Raw genomic sequence first — 27,198 nt, 5'->3', positions numbered from 1 at the left:
CCAGGATGTTGGTAGTGGGGGACTTAGTGATGATAATGCCATTGAACATTAAGGGGCTATGGTTGGATTCTCTCTTGTTGGAGATGGTCATTGCCTGACACTTGTGTGGTGCGAATGTTACTTGCCATTATCAGCCCAAGCCCAGATATTGTCCAGGTCCTCTTGCATTTGGACATGGACTGCTTCAGTATCTGAGGAGTCGCGAATGGTGCTGAACATTGTGCAATCATCAGCGAACATCCCCACTTCTGACCTTACAATGGAAGGAAGGTCATTGATGAAGCAGCTGAAGATGGTTGGGCCGAGGAACTCCTGCAGTGATGTCTTACCTCCAACAACCACAACCATCTTCCTTTGTGCTAGGTACGTCTCCAACCAGCAGAGAGTTTTCCCCATGATTCCCATTGACTCCAGTTTCGCTAGGCTCCTCAATGCCACACTTGATGTCAAGGGCAGTCACTCTCACCTCACCTCGGGAGTTCAGCTCATTAGTCCATGTTTGAACCAAGGCTGTAACGAGGTCAGGAGCTGAGTGGCCCTGGCGAAACCCAAACTGGGCGTCAGTGAGCAGGTTATTGCCAAGCAAGTGCCGCTTAATAACACTGTTGATGACCCCTTCCATTACTTTACTGATGATCGAGAGTAGACTGATGGGGCAGTAATTGGCCGGGTTGGATTTGTCCTGCTTTTTGTGTACAGGACATACCTGGGCAATTTTTCATCTCGCTAGGTAGATGCCAGTGTTGTAGCTGTACTGGAACAGTTTGGCTAGAGGCGCAGCAAGTTCTGGAGTTCAAGTCTTCAGTACTATTGCTGGAATATTGTCAGGCCCCATAGCCTTTGCAGTATCCAGGGCCTTCAGCCGCTTCTTGATAACACGTGAAGCGAATCGTCTTTGCTGAAGACTGGCATCTGTGATGCTGGGGACCTCCAGAGGAGACTGAGATGGATCATCCACTCAGCACATCTGGCTGAAGATTGTAGCAAATGCTTTAGCCTTATTTTTTGCACTGATGTGCTGCTTGAGGATGGGGGTACTTGTGGAGACTCCTCCTCCAGTGAGTAGTTTAATTGTCCATCACCATTCACAACTGGATGTGGCTGGACTGCAGAGCTTAGATCTGAAAAGATCCATTGGTTGTGGGATTGCTTAGCTCTGTCTATCACTTGCTGCTTATGCTGTTTGGCATGCAAGTAGTCCTGTGTTATAGCTTCTCCAGGTTGACACCTCATTTTTAGGTATGCCTGGTGCTTCTCCTGGCATGCCCTCCTGCACTCTTCATTGAACCAGGGCTGATCCCTTGGCTTGATGGCCCTGGCTTGATGGTAATGGTAGAGTGGGGAATATGCTGGGCCATGAGGTTACAAATTGTGTTTGAGTACAGTTCTGCTGATGGCCCACAGTGCCTCATGGCTGCCCAGTCTCGAGTTGCTAGATCTGTTCAAAATCTACCCCATTTAGCACGGTGGTAGTGCCACACAACACAGTGGAGGGTATCCTCAATGTGAAGGCAGGACCTTGTCTCCACAACGACCGTGCGGTGGTCACTCCTACCTAAACTGTCGTGGACAGATGCATCTGCGGCAGGCAGGTTGGTGGGAATGAGGTCAAGTATGTTTTTTCCTCTTGGTTCCCTCACCACCTGCCACAGGTCCAGTCTAGCAGCAATGTCAGTTAGGACTCGGCCAGCTCGTTTAGTAGTGGTGCTACCGAGCCACCCTCAGTGCTTCCTCCAAGTGATGTTCAACATGGAGGAGCGCTGATTCATCAGCTGAGGGAGGGAGGTACGTGGTAATCAGCAGGAGGTTTCCTTGCCCATGTTTGACCTGATGCCATGAGACTTCATGGGGTCTGGAGTTGATGTTGAAGACTCCCAGGGCAACTCCCTCCTGACTGCATACCACTGTGCCGCCACTTCTGCTGGGTCTGTCCTGCTGGTGGGACAGGATATACCCAGGGATGGTGATGGCTGTGTCTGGGACACTAACTGTAAGATATGATTGCGTGAGGATGACTATGTCAGGCTGCTGCTTGACTAGTCTGAGAGGCAGCTCTCCCAATTTTGGCACTAGCCCCCAGATGTTAGTAAGGACGACTTTGAAGGGTCGACAGGGCTGAGATTGCCATTGTCGTTTCAGGTCCCTAGGTCGATGCCGGGTGATCCGTCCGGTTTCAATCCTTTTTTGAGACTCTGTAGCGGTTTGATACAACTTAGTGGCTTGCTAGGCCATTTCAGAGTCAACCACACTGCTGTGGGTCTGGAGTCACAGGTAGTACAGTCAGGTAAGGGTGACAGATTTCTTTCCCTATAAGGAATTATTGAACCAGATGGGCTTTTACAACAATCGACAATGGTTTCACGGCCAGTGTCTGCCTTAGCTTAGTTAAATCGGTTTTTAATTTTCTGGCATACATAAATAAAACTGGCAGGAAATTTTGACATAAAGTACCTGACCATCAAGATCAATGCAGAAACCAGTGTAAATTCTGATGTTATTTTCCAATTATAACAATCCAGGTATTTCAGGCCATTGAGAATGTGGACACCCTGCAGCAGTCAAATAGAGCAATTATTGCTCGAAATGAGCATGCAAGATCTAAATTGCAAAGGCTGTAAAAACAAAAGCAAATACAGGCAACAAAAGCTGTGTGAGACAAATAAATCATTTGAAACAGGAATCAGCAAGCTGAAACAGCCCTGATAAATGTTATAAATAAAATAAATCAAAATTACTTCAAAGTAAGCCAGGAAAAGCTTCTTCAATCAGTGACAATTGGCTAAATATCAGCCATGATATTAGAGGTGAAAAAAGGTGCACATTTCAAATGTAGCTGGAGGATATCATGAAGGAAGAATTGGGATAGTAGAGGCAAAAAACATTGATTGGCTAAATGACCTTTTATCAATCCCAACCTTTCTCCTGAGTCATCAATGTGATCATGTTTCATTTAAATGAAGACTCATGGACAGATTACGTTATCAACCCCTGTAATCTTTAAAACATTTTCTAAACTTTCATCCCACATATGCACACACATCATATTGTCAGAGATGGTTAGTCATAGTTAGTCACAATGAATTTTACAATTTTTAAAAAAAAGACAAAGAATTGACATCACAACTAAAGCACATCTAATAATTTTTTTAAATGTTAGCCTTATTTTCCCCCCTCAGTACTTCAATTGAAAGTGACTTCCACATTGTCCTTCTCCAATAATTATTTGTAACACAAGTTTTGCTTTGAACACAACTGTCCCTAAATGAACAAGCATAGTTTCAACTTCAAAATGTTTCAATGTATTAAAAGACTAAAGCAACATTTCCACAAAAAAAAGTGTATTCCCACTTCTATTTATTGAGAAAACATCAAAATTCAAATGATGGTTATTTTTATTCTACTTTGTAATAACAAATACAATTTGTAGAAATTCTTCTGTTTTTACAGAGGTCAAAAAAGCTGTGAATTTGTAAGTTTTAAAGCACGGTACCAAAAAGGTCATAACACCAAGATTATAAGGCAATTGCCACAACCATTAAATCATCCTTGATAGAAATTTTGATTTTGTTTGGCAAAATACATCTGGGCACAAATCTTACATTCATGTATCCAAGTACAGTGTTTGATACATGACGAAAGTTTATCAGGTTATGTGCTATAAGTAAGAATTTCAGTAAAGCTGTAATCTTCAAATTTTAATGATGAAAACAAGTTTTATTTTAGGTATGAAAGCAAGCTTACCCCTTTTTAAAAGAGCATCTACTACAAATGATTAAAAATAAATATACAAGTAATTTCTTACACTTCTGTGACTTGTTGTTCGAGTTTGTCAGAAAAAAAGGTTCTTACTCCCTGCATGCACCAGACACACACACACACGCACACACACACACACACACAGTACACCCAAACACTTTGACAATGCTGGTCTTGAACTGCTTTCAACAACAGTTGGGTGACTTGCCCTCACGTTTTCTTCCCTGTGGCGAAATGCTTGGCCTGTATTCAACACTACCCTCATGGCACAGGCATGATTAAGAATCTCAATCATGTCACCTGGCTTTTCACTTGTACAAGGTTGTTAGTGTAAGTATCAACCACCATTCTTCTCTCACCACCTTGCAATACGTTAAAAAAAAAACTTTTTTTATAATAAAATGTTGCTCAATAACTATGGTTGTGCACAATAGGATTTTGCACATTGACGACAAAACTGTGTATCCACTCAGGGTGACTGAGTTTTCACAATGTTCTGGAGGTGGCTTTAACAGAATAGTTCCATGTTGAACAGATCTTCACTACATGCAAACAGAACCTAGTATAAGGTGACCAAATGATACAAGTACAAGACAAGAAACATATAATTTAACCTTGTGGTACAAAACTATTCTGTTTGGTGTCTAAGGAAATCAAGCTGCAATTAAATAACATATTTGTAACATGATTATAAAACAGAACAATGAAAGTTTGATTAGCAGCTCAAAAATCATTTTCAATCTTTACTTACAAAGCCCAAACCTTCCATTTCAAATTCAGCATCACACAGCAAGAGATTTTACAAGTACTCAGTGGAATTACAAAGTAGTTCCAAACTTTTTTTTAAAATAATTTGGATAACTATAATGGAAACCAGGTGAAAACTTGATCAACTTATTACATTCCATTTTGTAACCATTATTTCAATTCTATCCATTTACAAATTTAGCAATGATGTTCAACTCTATCCATTTACAAATTTAGCAATGATGCTTAGCCCAAAGCACTGCCCGCAGAATTCCACCGCACAGTGTTACAAAGAGTTCAGTTGAGGCTCTTATTTATGTGGACGTTACAAATATAATAAAGATTTTATAATACTGCTTTTAGTCCTATAAATTAAAAATCTTCGGTATAAGCCTTTTTAAATACAGTTCAAATTTTTTAATGTTTCATGTCAGAGAATTTGTTAAAAGAACAGAATACATTTACAATGAGTATCCCATCACAGTGCCAAATGTTCTTTATCTATGGGGACTTTTTACACACCTGACTATTCATTCCCTTAGTGATTGCATTCCCTTCAATGCTGTACTGCCTCGAATCTTACTGAAATAGTCAAAGAAAAGTTGAAAGTTTACAGATATAAATGCATCTTGTCATATTTATCTACTATTATATTACTGGGTCAGTGCAGACTTATCTGGAAACCATTTCAAATTTTAGGACTAAACAGATCCCGAAATGTGTACGTTAGCTTGATTGTGAATACATCCCATATAGGAATATTAAGGAAACACTGGCTTTAGGATTCTGCAGCACCGCTCATTTTTTGGACTTTTTAAAAGTAAAAACATTAAAAAAAGTCAAGATGGAGTTTTCATTTTAAAAAAGTAAATAATGTCACGAAAGAGTAAAGGTTCTCCTGATATGCCTGTAGATTCTGAATTTCTCAACCCTCAAAACGGGTGGTGAACCATGATCAACTGTATAAAACATACTGAAGAGAAATTATATACGACAATGTCACTGAAAGTCCGAATTTCAGTTATGATGCTGCCACCATCTCTTGTTTTGCTGTGTTTTTAACTGGTTCTTTTCCTGTTTAAGAAAAAGGAAAAAAGTTAATTCCCCGTCTGAATTTTCTTGAAAGAATATGACTTTTAAAATCCACACAAGACACAAACTAAACTGTACCTGAATGTTGAAATCCAATGTCAGCATCAACCGCTCCTAGTTCAGAACTAGGGAACAGCTCCCTCCACTCTGTCCCAATCTGCCATGCTCCAAACCCAAGAACATCCTTTATCAGTGTACCATTTCCTACTCCCCATCCCAGTTATCCAATTAATGAAATCCAAGTGTTCAAAATATTGCTTGGTAGAGCACCACGTATTTTTGTACAGTGGAATTAAACTAAATATTTTAAACATTCAATGATGTCAATTTATCATTTTAAACAGGTAAGCGATGTCTGAACATGCAAGATTTGTTGAGCAATTGTGAAAAAGAACATGCTCAAAAGTTAACATCCAACCGCAAGCGCAGTATAAAGTCATGTTTCACTTCAACAACCGTCACTTCTGTATAATTTATACCTATTTTGTTTTTGTTGTCTCTCATTTACGTCTATCTGTCATTCAAATCCATCATTTTACTCATTTTTCTATGTTCTCAAAAGAAGTTGGAAAAACTCCATCTACCAACATGTTGCAGGTAGGCTAATAAGTTGGTTTATAATAATATAACTTGCTTCTTTTAAATCCTGTCAAAAACAAGCAGACTCAGATAGATCCTACACAAAACTGTGGACAGAAGACAAGTAGGCTTCAGCTCCTAAATCTACTTGAAAAGATGTTATGTATAGTTCCCCATTAGTCCTCGGATCCTAATCAATTATTACATTTGCTCATTTTCAAAGGCTAGGGTGATTTGCACTGGCATCCAGAAGTAAATCTTTCTGAAAAAGGACATTGAGCTCATCCAAGTGATTCCAAAGATAACTGGTCCTCACTACAATGAGTGATATCTCAGCTAAATATTGGGCCATAATTTGCTGCGGCAGGGTATTTAACTTGCCCATCATGCTTAGATTTCTAAATTATTTACGTGACAAGCTGCTCAAAAGAAGAGCTATTTATGTCACAATTAGGTAAATCTGGGATCGGAGTGAACATGACAAACAACCGTCCGTCTCCTTAACCAACCGGATTGTGAAATTAACAGCTCAAGAACAGGGAAGCAAGTGTAAAATTAAATGGATGAATTCAATGTCAAATCAGGTACAGAAAGAGAAGGAAAGACAAATTGAATCTAAGAATGGGAAATAAACATTTTCAACAATTTAAATCTGAAGTAGAGATTGCACACTTGTAATAGTTAATTTTCAGTGCCAGAGAGGGTGATTGACTGTAATTAACAGCTATCACATTATTAAAAGGGCATTTAGACTAAAATGGACAGGATTTCACTCTGTGATGAGGTCGAGTTTCTATCTACCACATAAATATCATAATTTAATGCATTTCAACAGTGAGGCAGACAGCGAGGTACCAATTTTGCCAAACTAAATGGCAGGGCAACTTGACCACCAATATTAGATATTGGTGTTAAACCACACATCTGTCCTTTGCCTGAAGTTGCTGTACCATTTAGGCACAAATAACAGAGCACCATCATTTTGACAACAAACTATGAACCATTAGAATTTAGATACAACAATTGAAAGAAGAGGAAAAAATACTCCCTACATTAACTATATTCACAACCACAATAAATATATAAGAACTGTTAGAGGCAAAGCGGAGCTACATCAGCTTTCTTTCAGAATACACCACAAAACCTAGTAAGAAGAAAAAAAATACACAAGATCCTGAGAGTCCTTTCCTGAGCTCGTGCTACTGGCAGGGAGTTTCAACCACCAATCATAAGTTTCACCCACTGACCATGCACATCAAAAATTCACAGATATGCTACCCACCATTCGCTGTTCATTCATTTTTCAAATGGAGTACTATAAGTGAAAATTATGTCACTAAGGAAAATTACGCCAGTTAAAATATCCAAAACAAAGTGGACAAGCTCTTTATGTTTAAAGACTTCCTACAAAACTGAATTTAGCTAATAAATTATAAATCTCTTGTGTACCTTTCTCTCTTGCAGGTATAGTCGGTAGCGGCTCTGTAGGAACTTCTGGTAATTCAATTTCTTCCTGAAAGGTTAAAAGACGACTTTTCTATTAGTAACTAATGCCTATGCAGGTATCAGAAAATTTGTACTTCCTGCAAAAGCTTTCATAAGATTATGTACCCCGGCTACAAAACAATAATTCACAATTGGAGGAACACAAATATAGATAAGAAAATTGCGATAAACCTAATGTGGTCAGCAGTGAAGGAACAGCACTTGCTGCTCTCTCCACTTTCCACTGACCATAGACTTCTGGCAAGATTTTGAGCAGCAACTTGCTGTCACTGGTCATCTAATATAGCGTGGCACTGTCTAGAGGTGATGTGTAGCTTATGTGCGCAGGGCAAGTAACCATGAGCTGAATTTTTCAACACCAATAGTGCCAAGCAGGTGTGGTATTTCACGCTGCCAGTTAACTTACTGATTTCCCTGCACCACCTTGCCTCCTGGCTATTATCCTGGAGGTGCCTTAGGGTGAGCAGGGCTACCCGCACAGAAGGGGCAGATAGCCAATTAAGGGTGTTCAAAGGCCCACTGTCAGAGGCTGGTTGAATTTTCTGGGCATTGAGGCCCTTCCTGCCTGCCTGGCCAACTCAGCCACAGGCTTCCCTGTAGAGGGTCTACCTCTCCACAACAGTGGCCCGATTGCTAAGGACAAGTTAAAAAGAGTGAAGAGAAGGTGCCGCCGTGGGCCTGCATCCTGGGTCTTGATGTCGCAAAGGCAACCTGCTGTAGGGCCTCCTATTGGCCATCAATCTTCAAGAGCCTGGAAGGGCAAGTCCAGCCTCTGGTCATTAATTTGCCAATTTAAGGGGAAAAAAAAAATCACAGTTGGGTGACTGTTCCCCACACAATGCAGGCTTCTGCCCCCCCATTCCCCCTCTCCCATTTAACACTGTCGTTAGGATCCCTAGGCCTGCAGAAAAAATCCTTCCCAATACATCTTTTCAACCACTCATCGTAAAATTATGCACAGAAAGTGAAATAAAGTGAAAGGAACAAAGATGGGATTAATAGAGATAAGGAAGTAAAAGAAAATATTTAAATCTCCAACAATACATTTTGAAGGAATGAGACTCCTCAATTGTAAATTAAATTTTCAATGCCAGGGATATTGTTTGGCAGCAACTAATACTTACCATGGCACTAAAACTTCACTTACACCTGATTGTGCTAGTCTTAAATTTTTATGGTGTGTTTAGTGAGCAAATACAGCAACTTAACACCCTAACATGGATTTCAGTGCCAAGTCTTTTTGCAAAGTATCGGGGCGTAGCTTGTGGAGGAACAGGGCAATTTGAGTAACAATTTCCAGATTTCTGTATTTGGCTACAGGTGTGTGATCCGAGTTAGATGGTCAGAGTAACAACGTAGGAGAACAGGTTGTGTATTAAGGGGCTGGCAAACTTTAGGTGTTAACTGTTGAGTGAATAGATGAATGCATATCCTCACCTGAGTTATAACATCCAGTTCAGCCAGAATGGCCTCCTCATCTTCTTGAGATATACCCCCAGATAAAATTTCATCAATTTGCTGAAATAACAGAGCATATTGTTATAACATATTGTTTAGAACACATTTGACAATCTTTCATTTTTCTTGTTTTAATCCTACATTTGTAGGCATATGTAAAATTGTAGCTGTGCATCATATCACTCACCCGCTGGTATTCAACAGCTTCCTGGGTCTCATCCATTATTCTTTCTACTTCTTCAATAGACATGATCTAAAAGAAAAAAGTTTCTTCAGTGCTACCACACTAATTTAAGAACATGGACATTATACAGGGGAAAAAAAAGAAATCACTGTTATCTGATGTGCTCTGGGAATGGGTTAATCAAATAAGCCAGTTAACTAAGGTGCAAGGTGTGTTCCACATTTTCATCCAGAAAGGTCCAGGGTGATCACGTAGGCGTTGAGGTCTCGTGAGAGGTGCAGGAGCACACGAATTGAGTGAGCGGCACTGAGGGGAGATGGTGCTGCAGAGCAGTGGGAAGCTGAGACTGGAGCAAGAACAGGCTCCCGATAGCAACTACCAGCAAGTTTGATGTCTCCAATCTAAACGCAAACCCAACAGACCCGACCCCAGAACTCCATTTAATCGAGAATTCTAGTTTAAAAAAATTACTGCAAGATCATTCATTTCAAAAGAGAAAATGCCTTTGTTTGCTCTGAGCTGGGGAATTTAAATTTAATTAATTCATTAATCTGGAATAAAATTGCTAGATTCATTAATTGTGATCATAAAACTACCAGATTGTCATCAAAAGCCCACGTGACACACTAATGTCCATCAGGAGTCAAAATCTGCCAACCTTACCCGGTCTGGCCTACACATGACTCCAAATTCACAGCAATGTGGTTAACTCTTAATTGCCCTCTGAAATGTGTAGCAAACCAGTGAGGGTCATATCAAACTGCTACAGATGGAACTGTTGGTGTACCAATGGGTTTTCTTACTACACATGGACAGCAGCGGTTCAAGAAAGCAGCTCAACACCATCTTCCCTTAGGGCAATCAAGGGACTGCCAATAAATGTAGGCATTACCAGAAATGCTCCCATCCCAAGAATGAATAGAAGAAAATTTAAAATGTAGGAGGTTTCACCAATTGTAGAAATAGTCTCTACTTTTCACGGATACATACCTCATGCATTTTTTGAAGACAATCATTTCCAATTTTTAGTCCTTCAATAACTTTCATTTCTATTTGAGCAAATTCAATATCCTGAACCTTTAAAAACAAACAAGAATAAAGTAAACATGTGTCACTTTCACACTTCAAAAGAGAGACAGGTTTTATTTGTTACAGCAAGGCTTGTACTAGGAAAGGGGGAGAAGAGGCTGTAAAGAAACAGAAATTAAGTGAGCAGGGGTTAGCAGCCTGCTATTATAAAAGGGACAATTGTGAAACATTCTTGGCTACTTAGCCATAATTAGACACACTAAGTGAACTTAATTCAACAACATACCAAAAAACAACCTTTTCCGTTTGTGTGTGCTCATTAAGATGAGGAATATTACTGCTATGTGACAATTTGCCAATTCCAACACTCAGTATTTATTGTAAGCATTGAAATTCCCAAACTGGGTGTACCATTTGGATGCACAGTAAAGCTCTCTCCACTCTGCCTAACAAAGTGCTTCACACCAATCCCAAAAAACATCTCTCACTACATTTCCATTTTACACTATAGCAATTCTGAGTGAGTGGCAAATTAGTTTGTATTTTGCACCAGTGCTGACTAGGAGTTGGATTGAGTCTATTCAAATGCATTTTACACAAGGCACTTAGTCAGAAGCCTCTCAAACGCATCATTCTGGGGTAAATTTTAAACCACTGTTTTTTTTAAATAAAAGAGGACCAGTATACAATGCATGGCACAATTCAGTTTCATCCTACCCAGTAACTTTTGTTTTAATTAATCTTGCCTAAATAATTAATTGGAGTGAGGAGAACTTGAATGGGGTAAAGAGAGGCTGAGGAGAAAACCAGGGGTTAAACATAAGGAAAAGGGAGGCAGGGATGACAGAGGTATGGAGTAGGAGTAGGGGTGGGAGTAGAGGAGAAAGTGTGGAAGGTGGGAAGTGGAAAAAATGGTGGGAAAGAAGGGAACAGAGCAAAAGAAAGAGGAAGGATTGAGCAAAGCTTGGGAAAATGCTAAGGCAAGGGAAAGAATTCTGTAGTGAAGCTCAGGAGGATTTGCCCAGCAAGGTAATCCTACATTCCCAGTAAACTCAAATTAGGGTGTGTGCACTTAAATCAAGATCATAATAACAGACAATCTTTCCTTTCACAATCTGACACATTTGTTATCCACATTATCCAGAACTGAAAACATTTCCTTACCATTTTCTCAAGGTTGCTAATCTGAACTTCAGTTTTATCAAGAAGTTGCTCCTGATATCGTTTCTTCTTGAGCAAAAATTTGGCTTTCCTGAAGAACAAAGGGAGTCTTAAGCGAGTGACATTCAGATCTTAAAAACTTGTTGAGTTGGTGCCAGTTTATCTTCTATGATTCTACACGAGAGCAAAAGTTTGTCACAGTCCTTCCCTCCCGGAATACTGACCATCTGTCTTATCAGCTACCTCTAATGAAAATCCATCAAGGGATCAAATATAACTAAAACAAAAATCTTCAAATCTGTGTGAGAAGAATACACAAAGATATTGTAACCATTGTAGTAACCTCTTCAGGCTGAAATCAGGGATTAAATATTCTGAGTAACCCATATCTGCTAACTCTGATAGCTTAAATGCATTTAACAGAGGCTGACGCAGATAATCCAACTGAGCTTCCTTGTCTGTGCTTATCTTTGAGAATTTAGACACAAATATATTGAATCCTGCTTCCTCACCCAGTATCTTTAGTGGCTTTAAATCTGCAGAGATGAGATGAGAGACACATGGTGACTGAGTGTTTGGAAAAATCTGAGCTGCTCAGAGAGTCACCATGGATTTCTAAAAGAGTACGTCACATCTAATAAACTTGGTTGAATTTTTTGAGGGGATATCTAAAAGGATAGATAAGGGAGTGTCAATGGATGTTATTTATATGGACTCGCAGAAGGCATTCAAACAAGGCTCCACATAAAAAAAAGAGACTTCTAACAAAAATGAGTGTGTATCAAATTAGAGGCAACTATTGGCTTTGATGGGGAATTGGTTAGGAGGTAGGAGACAGAGAGCAGAGTTACGTACTCAAATTTGGTGGATGTGACTAGTAGTGTCCTCAGGGACCTGTACCAGGACCAAAGCTTTTCGTTGTACTTATATAAATTACATGGATAAAGGAATAGAGGGCCACATATCTAAGTTTGCAAACGACAGTAAATTAGATGGCACAGTAAATGGTCTAGATGGCAGCGAAAAGTTGCAAAGGGACCGTGAGTGGGATGGAGCTCAATGTGGCGAAGTATAAGTACATCACTTTTAATCTAAAATGATAGATCAGGTGTATTTCCTAAATGGTGAGAAGCTAGGAACTGTGGAAGAGCTGAGGGATTTAGTAGTCTACATACAGAAGTCACTGAAAGATAGTGGACAGGTACAATAGTGAATTGAAGGGCTAATGGAATGTCAGCTTTATCTTAAGCAGGCTGGAATACAAAAGGGTGAATGCTATATTATAGCTGTACAGAGCTCTGGTTAGACTCCGTCTGTAGCACTGTGTTCCATTTTGGGTAAAATGCCTTAGGAACAACAACTGGGCCTTGAAGTGGGAGCAGCGCAAATTCACCAGAGTGAGCCCAAGGCTAAAAAGGATTAAATTATGAGGACACTGCACAGATTAGGGCAAAAGTAAAATGCAGATGCGCGAAATCTGAAGTACACTCAATAAATGCTAGACTCACTCAGTTGGTCAGGCAGCATCTGGGGAGAGAGAAACATAATTTGACAGTTCTGATGAATGGTCACCAACCTGAAACGTTAACTCTGCTTCTTTCTCAAGATGCTGCCTGACCTGCTGAGTATTTCCAGCATTTTCTGTTTTTATTGCATAGACTAGGCTTGTACTCCCTAAAACATAGATCAAGGAGTGATCTAACTGAAATGTTTAAGATGATTTAAGGGTTTGATGGGAGAGCCAAAACAAGGGAGCATAACATTAAAATTAAAGCCAGGTTTTTCAGGCGTGGTGTCAGAAAGCTCTTCTTCACAGAAAAAGCAGTGGAAATCTGGACCACTGTCCTCCAAAGAACTGCTGAGGCTAGATCAATTAAAATTTCAAAATGGAGATTGATACTATTTTTTGGGCAAGTGTATCAAAGGTTATGGAACCAAGGCAGGTAGATAGAATTAGATACAGATCAGCCATAATTCATTTGAATAAAGAACATGTTTAAGGGGCTGAATGGCTTACTCATGTTCCTACATTGTGAAGGAAAAGGGATTTGATTTTTGTAAATGAAGAATCAAACTTAGAAAGGGCCAGACATTCAGCATTTAAATTCCCAAGTTCCCAATATCACAGCATTTTTTCCTACACACTTAAGCTACTAAACAGTGGAAGATCAATATGGACTGGTGTAGAATACTACAATTAATTGTTGAATTTTAACAAGTCAGTAAGTTTCACAGGTTTACAAAATACTTAATCTAATCCTATGATACCCACTCTTTTTTGCCACCACGAAGCAGCTGTCGAGCTAGCTCACGCTCCTTTTCAAGTTGAATAGCAATTTTCTTCTGGAACTGCTTCAACTTATCACGTTGCTGTTTTAGTTGCTGGAGAAATAAAATGGAAAGAATTAAGTACAAATTTTTAAAACTTAAATCAACATTTCATCAACCAATTTAAAAAAGGGTTGGAACACCCAATACAGTTTACTTAATACAGCATTTTGTGTTTATTTTGTTTGGATTTTAGATATTCCCCTGTTTCTTAAATAAAAGCAGCGGTTTGAAGTAATCAACTGGAATGATAAACTTTTGTTCACAAGATTGAGAAAGGTAAAGGAAGCCACCTTAATTCAACCACAAGAAAAAATATCACATTCCACCACTCCATCCACACACCACCCCCACCCCCCATCCACTCCCAGGAGTCCTAGACCCCAGTTTGTGAAACACTGCAGTAGCAGACTGGTAACTTGCAAAATTGTGAGAGTTGAGAGTCCCAGTGCAAAATCATAAGCATTGCTCAGAAATGGTGTTTCTCATGATGAATTTACAAAAGCTGGCATATCTGATCATTCTGGATTTTCAAAATCCAAGTACCACATAAGAAGTTATGACACAAGATTGGGGCTCACAGGATTGGGAGTAATGTATTAGCATGGATTGAGGATTGGTTAATGGACAGAAAACAGTAATAATAGATGGGTCATTTTCAGGTTCAGTGCTGGGACCTCAACTATTTACAATCTATATCAATGGTTTAAATGAAGGAACCAAGTGTATCCAACTTTGTTGACAATATGAAGTTAGACAGAAATTAAGCTGCAAGGAGGACACAAAGAGATTGCAAAAGGATATAGATCAGGTGAGTGGTTGGGCAAGGAGGTAGAAAATGATTAATACTGTGGGCAAGTGTGAAATTTGGTAGAAAAATAGAAAAGCAGGATTTTTTTTAAAGGACAAGAGACTAGAAAACGTAGGTATTCAGGGGCACTTGGATGTCCTTGTACGTGAACTACAGAAAGTTAACAATTGCAACAAGCAATTATGAAAGGAAATGTTGGTCTTTATTTCAAAGGGTTTGAAGGATAAGAACAAAGAAGTCTTACTGCAATTTGTACAGGGCCTTGGAATACTGTGTACAGTTTCCCCTCGTCTTTGAGAGAGTGTAACAAAGGTTCACTAGACTGATTCATGAGATGAGGGGATTGTCTTACAAGGAGCGATCAAGTAAACTAGGCCTATTTTACCAAAAGTTTAGAAAAGTAAGAGGTGATCTCACTGAAACATATAAACATTCTTAAAAGGCTTAACAGGGTAGATGCTGGGAGGGCATTTCCCCTTTAACCACTTTTGAAGTGAAGTCACTATTGCAACGTAAACATTGTATCAATTTGAATGCAGCAAGGTCCCACAAATAGCAATACGATAACCGAACATTTACGTGATGTAGGGAGGAGGACACCAGAGTTCCTTTGCTCTCCAAATCTTTTATATCCCCTTGTATAGGGAAGAAGAACCTCAGTTTAATGAGTTCTTCTGGATGATGGCACCTCTGGCAATGCAGCACTCCCTCTGTACCGCAAGTGCCAGCCTGGATTACATGCTCAAGTCTCTAGGTTGACACTTGAACCCACAACCTTTTGACTTGGGGGAAGTGTGCTATTATTGAGCCAACTCTGACACAAAGCAACATGAAAATAGACACAAATTGTGCGAATACTGCACAGATATTGAATAGAATGATCCCATGGATAAGAGTACCTGCATAACTCTCGAGTATGCAGTCTCCTTCACTTATGGAAGGAATGCTGGTTCGCGTATCTACCAGTCTGAACCACTTCGGATGCATCATCCATTCAAAAAAAAATCCCATAAGTAAAAACAAACTGAATATTTAAAGTATAATGGAGGTGACATACTGAATATTAGAATTTTCAGATCAGTTTTGACAAAATAGTCTTTGCCTCATGTGCATTTATAATACTTTATAATTCATTGACAGAAATGGGTTCACCAAGAATAAAAAGAGCTAAAATTCAGCTAAATGTTATACTGCACAATTACAGAATATCAACCACCCATAGCAAGGTAATTTGAATGCTATGTAAATTCGTGAAATGAAGCAACGGCCTCCCCCAGTGGTGAGAAAATACAAACACACAGTTTAAATTGGATTTCTTCACAACACATAGCATAAAACATGAACAGTGTTTCAAAAGTTAATTTCAATACATTTAGAATATCACATCTAATAGAAAAAGCTAAACAAAATAAATTGTAAACAATAGAAAGCAATGCTTTAAGCATATAAATCTTTAACCAATGCTGAAAGCAGATTATCTGGTCATTTGGAGCTTGTTGTGCACAAATTGGTTGTTACATTTTCTACGTTACGACAGTGACTGCAAATGACAAAGTATTTAATTGGTTGTAAAGCACCCAGGGGCCTCCTGAGGTTGTCAAAGGTGCTATGTGAATACAACATTGCTCTTTTTAATATGGCATTAAACTAGACGAGATGCAAGTAGCGAGTGGAAGGAGATCAAGTTGATCCCCACTTCGGAGCAACTGATTTAGTCAGGAAAAATCACCTTAATTCCAACCAGGACCAGATGGTGCACTTGAATAGATTAATTTCTGCAAAGCTCAGGCATGACCTGACTGCAAAACAAAGTGGCAAGAAACTCTGTCTGAAATTGCATGGAATGTTAATCCAGTGTGACACCAAACCTAGCTTAGAGTGTATGTCTTCAACTTATCTAAAGAGCTCTGTAAATATTTAGCTTTCCAACTGCTGGGAGAGGGTTCTGCGTTAGTACACGTCCAGGTATGCACACATATCTTTCTTAAACAGGCGGGTGATTTTATTATTGTGCACAGTTTTATGGGTCCAGCAGTTCACTGGCACTGTCATGAGTGCCAGAGGTAAATGCATGGTTAGAGTGGGGAGTTGCCCAACATTTCCCCCACTCCCCAAAGACGAGGAACTTGACGTGGGTGGGAAGGCAAATCTACAAGTCCCTCTGCTGGTCAGCATTGGATTTGTTCCATCATCGCCAGTTCTGGCTCCCCTGTGCATATGACAGGTGTTGGTGGTGAAAATTTTCACATTATAGATGCACAATGTCACGAATGAAAAATGAACAACTGTGGCACAATGAACACAAGTTTAGTAACTGATCAATAATGACTGGGGACTACTATATAATCATCCTGTACTTTAATAACTGATCACAAGACTCAAATGGCAGCATTAAATTTCAGTTTCACAGCAACTGGAATATATTTACCAACCATAATAGTCCTTCCCCACAACACGCTTCACAAAAATCAGTTCTGCTTCCACCAACATGGCATTAATATGGTTTTATGGGGAGATGGTGGCATAGTAGTAATGTCATTGAACTAGTAATCCAGACCAATAACCAGATTCAGTAGCCCCAGGCTAATGCTCTTGGGACGTGAGTTGAAATCCCACCATGGCAGCTGGTGGAATTTAAATTCAGTTAATAAAATCTGGAATATAAAGCTAGTCTCAGTACTGGTGACCATGACAACTATCGAGTGTCATCAAAACCCATCTGGCTCACTAATGTCCTTTAGGGAAGGGAATCTGCCATCCTTACCTGGCCTGGCCTACATGTGACTCCAGACCCACATCAATGTGGCTGACTCTTAAATGCCCCCTGAAATGGCCTAGCAAACTACTCAGTTCAAGGGCAATTAGGGATGGGCACCAAGTGCTGGCCCTGCCAGCAATGCCCACATCCCATGAAAGAATAATTTAAAATTTCAAAGGCAGCTTCTCATTTTCATCAATCCACAGAAAGCTTAATTTATCAAACTAATGCCAGTCAGTCAGGAATCTGTCATACAATTAGGCAAGTTTTATTGGAGGGGTGGGGAGGACAATAAAAACTCTTTCAAGGTAGCAATTGAACAGCTATGGATTGCAAAGACTACCTCACACCAATCAAAGGATTGTTGAGGGCAGAATAAGTGCAGTTTAGTTTTTCAAAAATGACCTGCAGGTCAACATCTTGCTACTACAGTCAATCCGTTCTCTTCTATGTGTCTAACAACCCCAGTATGACAAGCAACCAATAGGTTAAACATCTCTTCCAGGACATATACAGCCAAAACGGTAGCCACTTCAACACCGTGGGCAGTAAAGAGGAAACAGTGTAGCTGGAATGATTTTCAGTACTTCTTGGATTCTTTATCAGTAAAAACGAGAACAAACCAACTTGTAATTCTGTCCCATTCGTGCTCCTGGAAAATGATGGAAGCATTAAACCATTCAATTCACACTGAAATAAGACACAATCAACTTCGGCAAAGAAATTCCAACAAATCATTTCCATTTCACCATTGTGAAAACCATAAACACAAAGTGGCGTGAACGGCCTTTAACTCTTAATTGGGGAGTCAAAGATAGGAGATTCAGCCTTTACTATCCAGCCTGTTTGTCTAGAAACAAAGCCCGCCAAAATTCGGGATACAGTGGAACTGCCCAAGAAAGAGAGAGGCAAGTTGGATTATGAGTTTAGTTTCTTGGTAAATTTCCTGAGGTGTGCTAGCCCTGTGTCAATCTGAAGTTACTGGTGTCAAACCAGCTTAGGAAATACAGAACTAGAGTGTGATATTCTTATCAGCTCTTTATTCTGCAACCTGGTGCTTCAATATGGTTTTGAATATATAGGTTTTTGCTTTAGTGGAATTCTCAAGTGCAACGTGCTCAAAGATAATTGTACGTGTGGGGAGGAGCAGCTCTGATTTGGATTTGTGGTTCCAAGCATCTAAATAGACATAAACTGAAGAACTATCATTTTGAATTGTTGACAAAGCCAAATGGAGGTCACTTTCTGAAACAATTACAATCTTGTTTTGCAAACAGGACAGACTTTCCTCATATTTTGAACCCATTTCATTCCCATGTACCTTCATGAAGTCTTAAGGCTGAGATTGTTTGTTGTGAAGAATACAGTTAAGGCAAGATTCATATGCTGTACTGAGTCGAAAATGTATTAAAATGTGCACTGTGTCAAAGATTGAAAAGATCAGCTGAACCCGGAACAATAACAGAAAAACTCATTTTGGGAATTTTACACGAGATATTTTCCTCATGTTCAATATCATGGTTCACTACAGTCCAACACGTACCCATTTCTGTTCCATATTTGGATAAATTATAATGAAATCCAGAGATTGCAACAGAGCTCTTACTCTCTACATTGGATCATGAACCAATATGTGATTCTTCTGTTTGAAAACAGACTGAAAATGAACCCTCATTAGACAGACTTGTGGTCTGAGCTAACAAGTGGCTTTATTTACATAAAAATAGATGATATGTCAACAGTGAACTATATATTTCTCTCACCTCAGCATATAAAATGGACTTCTGGTCTCTCCATAAACAAGATCTCTTTGATTTCAATTCACTTCTTTCCCAGTGGAACAGCTAGCTTGTGAAAGCTGGCTCAGCTATTCTGTGAGCTGGCCTCAAGCTGGCTGCAGAACTGAAACAGAGTCTAAGGATAATCTGTAATTGGAGATCCCCAGCCACTGAACTGTCCATCAGAGAACACTACAGCAAATGGCCCTGTCGCCTTTGTCAAAAATGTTCTCAAATGCAAACAAATCAAACCCACTATCCTAGACAGGAGCTAGTGTCAAAGTGACATGACAACAGTTACACAATTTCACAAAACAAAGGGCAGTACATGACTGTAACTCAGTTACATTAGACCAAGCAGCCATTCATCAATATTGAACAGACAACTTATATTTGTAATTGAACATAATATGATTCAAAGTGAACACCTTGGACAACCCATTGTGTTGCCAGTAAAAACTCATACCTTGTAGAACTCAGGCAGAAGTATCTGGTCTGAGGTGATCGTGTTTCTGTTGAAAAACACTCGTGTGAGACGTTGGGTATTAACCCGTTACACATTGGGTATTAACCCTTTACACATAGCAATATAAAAGTGAAAACTCCTGACACAGGGAAACGATAAATTTTTGCCACAGATGCACTATAGGCCTGCAGAACAGACCCCTAAAGCGTTGCACAACAAACATTTCAGGAAATATAAATACAATTAGCTTATCCAGTACATGACGGCACCAACACAATAGCGCACAGAATGGATGACGAGGCTTCATAATCACTTCACATGGTAAAGAAAAAGTAAATACAGCACTCAGCTGAAAAGCAGGGCTGCCAGAGGCCTGGATATGGAATTACAGAATAGTATAGCAAAGGAGGCGGCCATTTGCTTCACCAAATCTGCAGAAGATCCTTCAAAGAACAATCAGATAGTCGCACTCTCGTGCAGAATTTTGTTTTTATCTTGATTCAGATTATGATAGGAGCAACTGAGTTTGGGATGATATGGCGGATGTGATTCCAATCAGGACAGCATAAGAATAGTCAAATCTGAAAGTGACAATGGCACTGAGGCAGGCTATGTTAGAGGTGGATTAGACAGCCTTTGTGATGGCAAACATGCAGGGTCAGAAGATTAGCTGGGGGTTGACTTGGTCGAGGTTGTGAACAGTCTACACAATAAAGACATGGGATCTATTCTGTGACTATGACATGATCCATTTCACCCTTGTACCTCCTCCAGTCCAATCCTCCTGTCTTAGTTTCAGTCTTACCTATCCATCATCAGCAATGTCTCTAGCAATGGCTTCACCTTCTGCCAGTGACAGGGAGGGGATGAAATCAATGGCAAAAATATGGAGTTTTCAAAGGGGGCAGAAGACAGCAGGACTGGTATTTCGAATGCACAAATAGAAAATTGCATCTTATCCAGGACAGGATATCAGGCAAGCAGTTTGAGAATACAGAGGCAGTAGAGGGGATAAGAAAGGTGCTAAAGAGTTACAAATGCAAAATACTGCAGATGCTGGAAACTCAAAATAAAAACAGAAAATGCTGGAAATATTCAGCCAGTTAGGTAGCTTCTGCAGAGAGGGAAACAGACTTAACGTTTCAGGTCAATGATCTTTCATCAGGGTTGAGAGTTTTTAGATAGCTTTAAAAAGACAGGAGAACAGTACTCAAGAAGAAACAACCCCCCCCCCCGCCCCACCAAACCAGCTTATATTTCACCCCTTTCCTAATTTTACTTAGTTCTGTTGAAGGGTCATGAGGACTCGAAATGTCAACTATACTCCTCTCCGCCGATGCTGCCAGACCTGCTGAGTTTTTCCAGGTATTTCTGTTTCTGTTTTGGATTTCCAGCATCCGCAGTTTTTGGTTTTTATCCTTATATATACATATATATATATATATATATTTTTATCCATTTATAATATCAGCTAGTACGAGGACATCATCGAAAAGACAGGAGTTTTCACGTTTGCTACTGACAATACCCAACTCTACCCCACCAGCACCTCTCACCACCAAACCCCCACATTGTCTCAAATTGTCCCACAACTTGACTGACATCCAGTATTGGATGAGAAATTTCCTTCAACCGAATATTGCGATAAGTAAAGCCACTGTCTTCAGTCCTCACCACAAACTCCATTCCCTAATCACTGACACCATCCTTTTCCCTAGCAACTGCACAAGGCTGAACAATACTAGGCTATTCACAGCCCTGGTGTCATATTCAACCCAGAAATTAGTTCCTGACCTCAGCCTGTCACCTAGGCTGCCTATTCCCACCATCGTAACATCATTCAACTCCACCCTTACCTCTGCTCATCCATTTTTGTTACCTCTAGACTTGAATATTCCAATGCATTGCTGGCCAACATTCCATGGTCTACCCTCTGAACTTGAAGTCATCAAAAGCCAGTCATATCCTAACCAGTGCCATGTCCCATTCACCCATCATTCCTGTGCACACTGACCTACAGTGGTTCCCAGTCAAGCAACACCTCAATTTTAAAATTCTTATCCTAGTTTTCAAATCCCTCCATGGCACCACCCCTCCCTATCTCTGTAATCTCCTCCACCTCCACAACCCTGAGATATCAACACTACTCCACCTCTGGCCTCTTGCACATCCCCATTTTAATCTCTTCACCATTGGTGGCAGTGTCTTCAGCTGCCAAGGCCTAAACTCTGGAATTCACTTCCTAAACAGTCACTTGGTAGAGCAGAATTTTATCATTACTGAAAAGAGAGATGTGTTGCCAAAAAGCTTTTCATCTTGCACTCATCAGAACAAATGCAAGAATGCCAAATTTCAAACGATCGCAACAATTTTTACTACAGGTGAAAAGCATGCTGATTGGTTGGCAAGTTGACTCTGATTGGCTGAGGCGTTGCCACGGAGAAAGCAATGGCGAACTATAGGCTCCCCAAGCTCCCTGTTAATTCAAAAAAGGCACAGGGCTTGAACACATTCCTTTTGTTTGCAGAGAATGGGTCCCTGCGTGAACATGTGTTGCTTCTCGCAAGCATAAATGATCCATATTACAAGATCGACTGATTATCTTAAGTTGGTAATAGGTGTAGCTATTAACGATGTTGCTCAATTGTGTGGTAGGTAGAACCCTGTTAGTAGAAAATATTATTCTCGTAGCTACTGCATAGTAGCTGTGTGAAACAGCTTGTTTAACCTGTTGTTCAAATTTTTGAGATTCTTTGCCTTTCCAGGGTAATTTACATAGGAAATAGGAGCAGGAGTCGGTCATTCAGCCCAAAGCCGGCTCTGCCATTCAACTAGATCATGGCTGATCTTCTACCTCAACGCCATTTTCCCTGCACCAGCTCCCTATCCCTAGATGTCTTTACTATCTAGAAATCTATTGATCTCGTTCTTGAACAGACTCAATGACTGAGCCTGCACAGCCCTCTAAGGTGGAGAATTCCAAAGATTTACCACCCTCTGAGTGAAGAAATTTCACCCCATCTCAGTCCTAAATAGCCTACCTTTTATTCTGAGACTGTACCCCACCTGTTCTAGACCCAGCCAGGGGAAACATCCTATCTACATCTATCATGCCCTGTAAGAATTTTGTATGTTTCAATGAGATCACCTCTTATTCTTCAAAACTCTAGAGAATACAGGCCCAGTCTCCTCAATATCTCCCTAAAGGACAATCCCACCATTCCAGGAATCAGTCAGGTGAATCCCCATTGCACTCCATCTGTGGAAAATATATCCTTCCTTAGGTAAGGCAACCAAAACTGTACACAATACTCCAGGTGTGGTCTCACCTAGGCTCTAAACAACTGCAACAAAACATCTTTACTCCTGTACTCAAATCCTCTGAAACAATGAAAGCTATTTGCCTTCCTAATTGCTTGCTGCATCTGTATGCTAGCTTTCAGTGACTCATGGACAAAGTCGCCCAGCTCCCTTTGGACATCAACACTTCCCAACCTCTGACCATTTAAAAACATTTTTGGTACTTGTCTCCCTTTTCAGCAATATTCCCTTCCTAAACCTCTCAGGTTAAGACACTTTAAATCTACCTGTCTTACCAAGCATCTTACTCACTAGGATAACCTTGGACTAGTGGCCAATTCTGGCAATGGACAGCGAGGCCCAATAGCGCTTGATATGGCCAGCCGGGCTTGGTAATGATAGCTACGCCCATTACATGCTAGATACACTCGACTGCACCCTTTGGACTGGAAGAAAAGATATAACATGGGGAGCAATCCAGACAGGAAAGATTAAGCACGTTACTAGGGACAAGGGTTACAAATGCTGGAGGTGAGGGACTAGATGAGCAGATTAACAGCTGCAGATGTATTGCGGTGAACAGAAGGCCAAAGGCTCAGCAGTTGGTAGCTTGAAAGTGCAAATGCAAGTGACTTGGGAGTAATTTTTCAGGGGTGGGTGCAGGAAGAGTGGGTTGGAAGATTTATATCTGAAATTTTAACCTATTTTTCTGTGTTTTCATATGCTGATGGAGCAAATTTTGCCCCACTCTATGCAAGTCTGACACCAAGTCAATCCTCTATGACAGAAACAACAATTGGCACTAGAACCAGGTACGTTTATTGATGATAATCCAGCAGTCAGTTTGACTGATGGGATCTGGAGACTTAGATTCTTCCCGCTTAGTTAATACTTCAACAGTGAGTTGGTTTTAAATGGACAAGCAACAGCTAATTTACCAGTCCTCTGTGTTAAGTAAGCCCCAAGGCTTACCTTCACCAACTTGAATCCAAGTTATGTAAGCCTAAGTGAGAAGCATCCCCTTCTGGAAAGCATATATCCCTTATCAGGTAAAATAACCAACATTCTCTGTTGGGATTCCAAATTGCTAGCATTTACATATTTTTTTCTCATTGTAGCCCTGGTAGTTATACCTCGTAGAACCATTAATTGATCTAATATTGGTACATTCAAAGATGTCATTTAACAGCAGCAAAGAGGTAATAGATCATTGAAGAACATAAAGGTGTGTTGAATAATGAACTTGATTCAGTTCTGATCTGAGGAGATGTGAAATCTAATATGTCCCAATCCATCTTGCACTTGTTTGAATCAATGCATGAAAGGGAATAAAAAGCACAATTACCTCAAAAATACAGGGTCAGTGTCTGCAGCTTAATGGAACTATTGATTTAGGAAACAAAAATGGATTAAAAAAATACGATCTCAGAAGTGTGTATTTAAAGATAGGGCTGACAACTCTAACTGGACATGGGTTTCATCATTTAAAAACTAAAAGAAATTGGCCAAAACACACTCATTCAAAATATTTTTTTCTGCAATTTGCTCAGAGCAGATTACTCTTGAATACTTAGCAACCCTACTTGAAGCTGCAAGTGTGGTAGGAGGTTTCTGGACTGGCAGCTTCTGGTTTCACTTTCCCCATCTCCTTTAAGAGTAATTGTGTGGTGTCAGTGTCGGGGCTGGCTCCCAAAGACAAAAGACTTGCATTTTTATAGCACCTCCCCTGGCCACTGGACATCTGAAAAAAGTGTTTTACAGCCAATTAAGTTGCAAAGCAAGAAACAGCAGCCAATTCATGCACAGAAAGCTCTCACACGCAGCAACTCAATGATGACCAGAGCATTTTTTTCTCTCGGTGTTTGGATGAGGAATATTGACCTGAATACTTGCTCCTCTTGGAAATGGTGCCATGGGATCTTTCATGGCCAACGAGAGTAGGGCAGACATGGCCTCGGGTAAACGTCTCATTTGAAAGACAATGGCAGTGCGGCACTCCCCCAGGACTGCCCTGGGAGTGCCAGCCTGGGGTGAACTCAAGCCTCTGGAATGGGATTTGAACCCAGAGCCTTCAGACACAGCGGGGAGGGCGTTACCCACCGAGACCCGGCTGGTACCTCAACATCGACCCGTGGGGAAGGGGAAGGGGCAGAGACAGAGGCGCCGGGGAGTCTGATAAGCGGCCCCGGGGCGATCAGTGGCTCCCGGGACCCGGGGAAGCGGCGGCTCCATCCCTCCCGGCCCGGGCCCCGGGGAAGCGGCTCCATCCCCGGCCCCCACCCCCCGGACCCCGGGGAAGCGGCTCCATCCCCGGCTCCATCTCCCGGGCCCCAAGAAAGCGCCCCCACCCCCGGGCCCCACCCCGGCTCCAACCTCCGGGCCCCGGGGAAGCGGCGCCTCCATCCCCCGGCCCCCGGCCCCCGCTCTCACTCACCAGGACGGCTCGATCCTGCTCGGTCACTCGGGACCGCTTCTTCCGGCCGAATAAGTTCCCCATTTGCGCTGCTTCGGACCCGACCCCGGCCGCATACCCACCCGGAGGGCAGCCGCAGCAATTCACGGCCTCCCGGCTGGCGAGCTGCAGGGAAAGGCCCGGCGCCTCCCGCCCAGGCCGCACCGTCACCACGGTAACCACACCCGGGACGGGGAAGGCTCGGTACGGAGAGCCGCCAGGGACAAACCGAACCGCGTTCCTCCAACTCGAAATCCCACCAACTTCAATCACTCGGAACCACCCCAGAAACAGCGTGAAAGTTTCTTGGTGTGCACATTTCCTACTTAAGAAATGAAAAGGAATAAGGGTAGCAAGAGTGAGACCAATTGCAAGCCAAACTGCACCTTTTTGGGCTACAACACTTTCCACTTCCAAAAATGCCCTTAATAAAGCAACTTTTGAGTTTGCTCTGTTCATGTGCATCTAGGCATTTCCCTGGCTTTCTCTCTTCTCTGTCTCTACCTCTTTTTCCTGTCTCTGTTCACATCTCACTCGTTGACTGGATTTCCAAACTCTTCGTTTGCCCCTCACATCACATTTGCCACTGAAAGAGTTGGGGGAGTTTTCCCTCAGAGTGGGTTTCTTTACTTATCCATCAAGCAGAGGCAAGTTTTGCTCTTTTTAGCTTTTCTCCATTTAGGAACACGCCTCTACTGCACAGGACAGGGAGCAGAGCACAACATGGGGCTGGAGAAATAAAAGAATTAGATTCACTGGGTGCCCACCATTCCTTTGGGGAGTTGAATTTTGACTGAGAGCTATGAGAAACTTGCACATTAAAGCTCGATAAAATGCACAATTTTGACTAAAATAAAGTGGAAATCTGCGTAACGCTCTAATGAATCAGTAAAGACGTGACCACTAGAGAAAGGGCTCAATGCCAAAATTAAAATAACTTGGAAAACAAATTAATGATCCGTAAAAATATGAAAACTGGAATGAAATTGGTCATTCCAATTGAATTGGAAAGCAATCCTGCCACAAACAAGTCAATGGTCTAGAATGACTTATGACAGAGTTGGCAAACCTGTCAGCACCTAACTAGAGAAAGTGGTCACCAGTAAATTGCCAGAAAGGGACATCACACCACTACCTGGAACACAATATCCCTGCTCAATTATTTTTAAATATCTAAATGTCTGTTTTTAAAATTCAATTGTTAAAAGTCCAGTTTTCAAAAGTTACATGCGCAGAGCAAGTTATAAGACCATAAAACATAGGAGCAGAAATTAGGCCATTCGGCCCATCTAGTCTGCTCCGCCATTCAATCATGGCTGATGAATTTCTCAACCCCATTCTCCCGCCTTCTCCCCATAACCTTTGATCCCCTTACCAATCAAGAACCTATCTATCTTGGTCTTAAATACACGCAATGACCTGGCCTCCACAGCCTTCTGTGGCAATGAATTCCATACATTCACCACTCTCTGGCTAAAGAAGTTTCTCCTCATCTCTGTTCTAAAAGGTCTTCCCTTTACTCTGAGGCTGTGCCCTCGGATCCTAGTCTCTCCTACTAATGGAAACATCTTCCCCACGTCCACTCTATCCAGGCCTTTCATTATTCTGTAAGTTCCAATCAGATCCCCCCTCATCCTTCTAAACTCCATCGAGTATAGACCCAGAGTCCTCAAACGTTCCCCATATGTTAAGCCTTTTATTCCTGGGATCGTTCTTGTGAACCTCCTCTGGACCCTCTCCAGGGCCAGCATATCCTTCCTGAGATACGGTGCCCAAAATTGCTCACAATATTC

The 27,198-nt window shown here is 41.1% G+C and overlaps 1 protein-coding gene across 1 annotated transcript; it reads right to left on the bottom strand.

Moving 5' to 3' along the window:
* Window positions 1–3,337: 3,337 nt before the first annotated feature.
* chmp6b (charged multivesicular body protein 6b) lies at window positions 3,338–25,591 on the bottom strand. The gene is made up of 8 exons (XM_078571173.1): window positions 25,388–25,591; window positions 13,785–13,894; window positions 11,516–11,603; window positions 10,313–10,399; window positions 9,326–9,391; window positions 9,118–9,198; window positions 7,624–7,687; window positions 3,338–5,577 (listed from the first exon to the last, which is right to left on the bottom strand). Exons 1-8 carry the CDS (start codon window positions 25,448–25,450, stop codon window positions 5,525–5,527), a joined length of 612 nt encoding a protein of 203 aa, XP_078427299.1. The 5' UTR covers window positions 25,451–25,591; the 3' UTR covers window positions 3,338–5,524.
* Window positions 25,592–27,198: the final 1,607 nt, after the last annotated feature.

Source organism: Cetorhinus maximus, chromosome 24 (genome assembly GCF_964194155.1).
Source record: "Cetorhinus maximus chromosome 24, sCetMax3.hap1.1, whole genome shotgun sequence".
In the NCBI taxonomy this organism is placed as follows: domain Eukaryota; kingdom Metazoa; phylum Chordata; class Chondrichthyes; order Lamniformes; family Cetorhinidae; genus Cetorhinus; species Cetorhinus maximus.
The sequence above is the reverse complement of the archived record's forward strand: the minus strand, read 5'-3'. Positions and strand labels throughout refer to the sequence as shown.

Coding starts and splice junctions, on each gene's coding strand:
- chmp6b (XM_078571173.1), bottom strand. CDS start 25,450: ATGGGGAACTTATTCGGCCGGAAGAAGCGGTCCCGAGTGACCGAGCAG. Junction 10,400..11,515: donor TTAGCAACCTTGAGAAAATG/GTAAGGAAATGT, acceptor TTGTTTTTAAAG/GTTCAGGATATTGAATTTGC. Junction 5,578..7,623: donor TATACCTGCAAGAGAGAAAG/GTACACAAGAGA, acceptor TTTCTTAAACAG/GAAAAGAACCAGTTAAAAAC.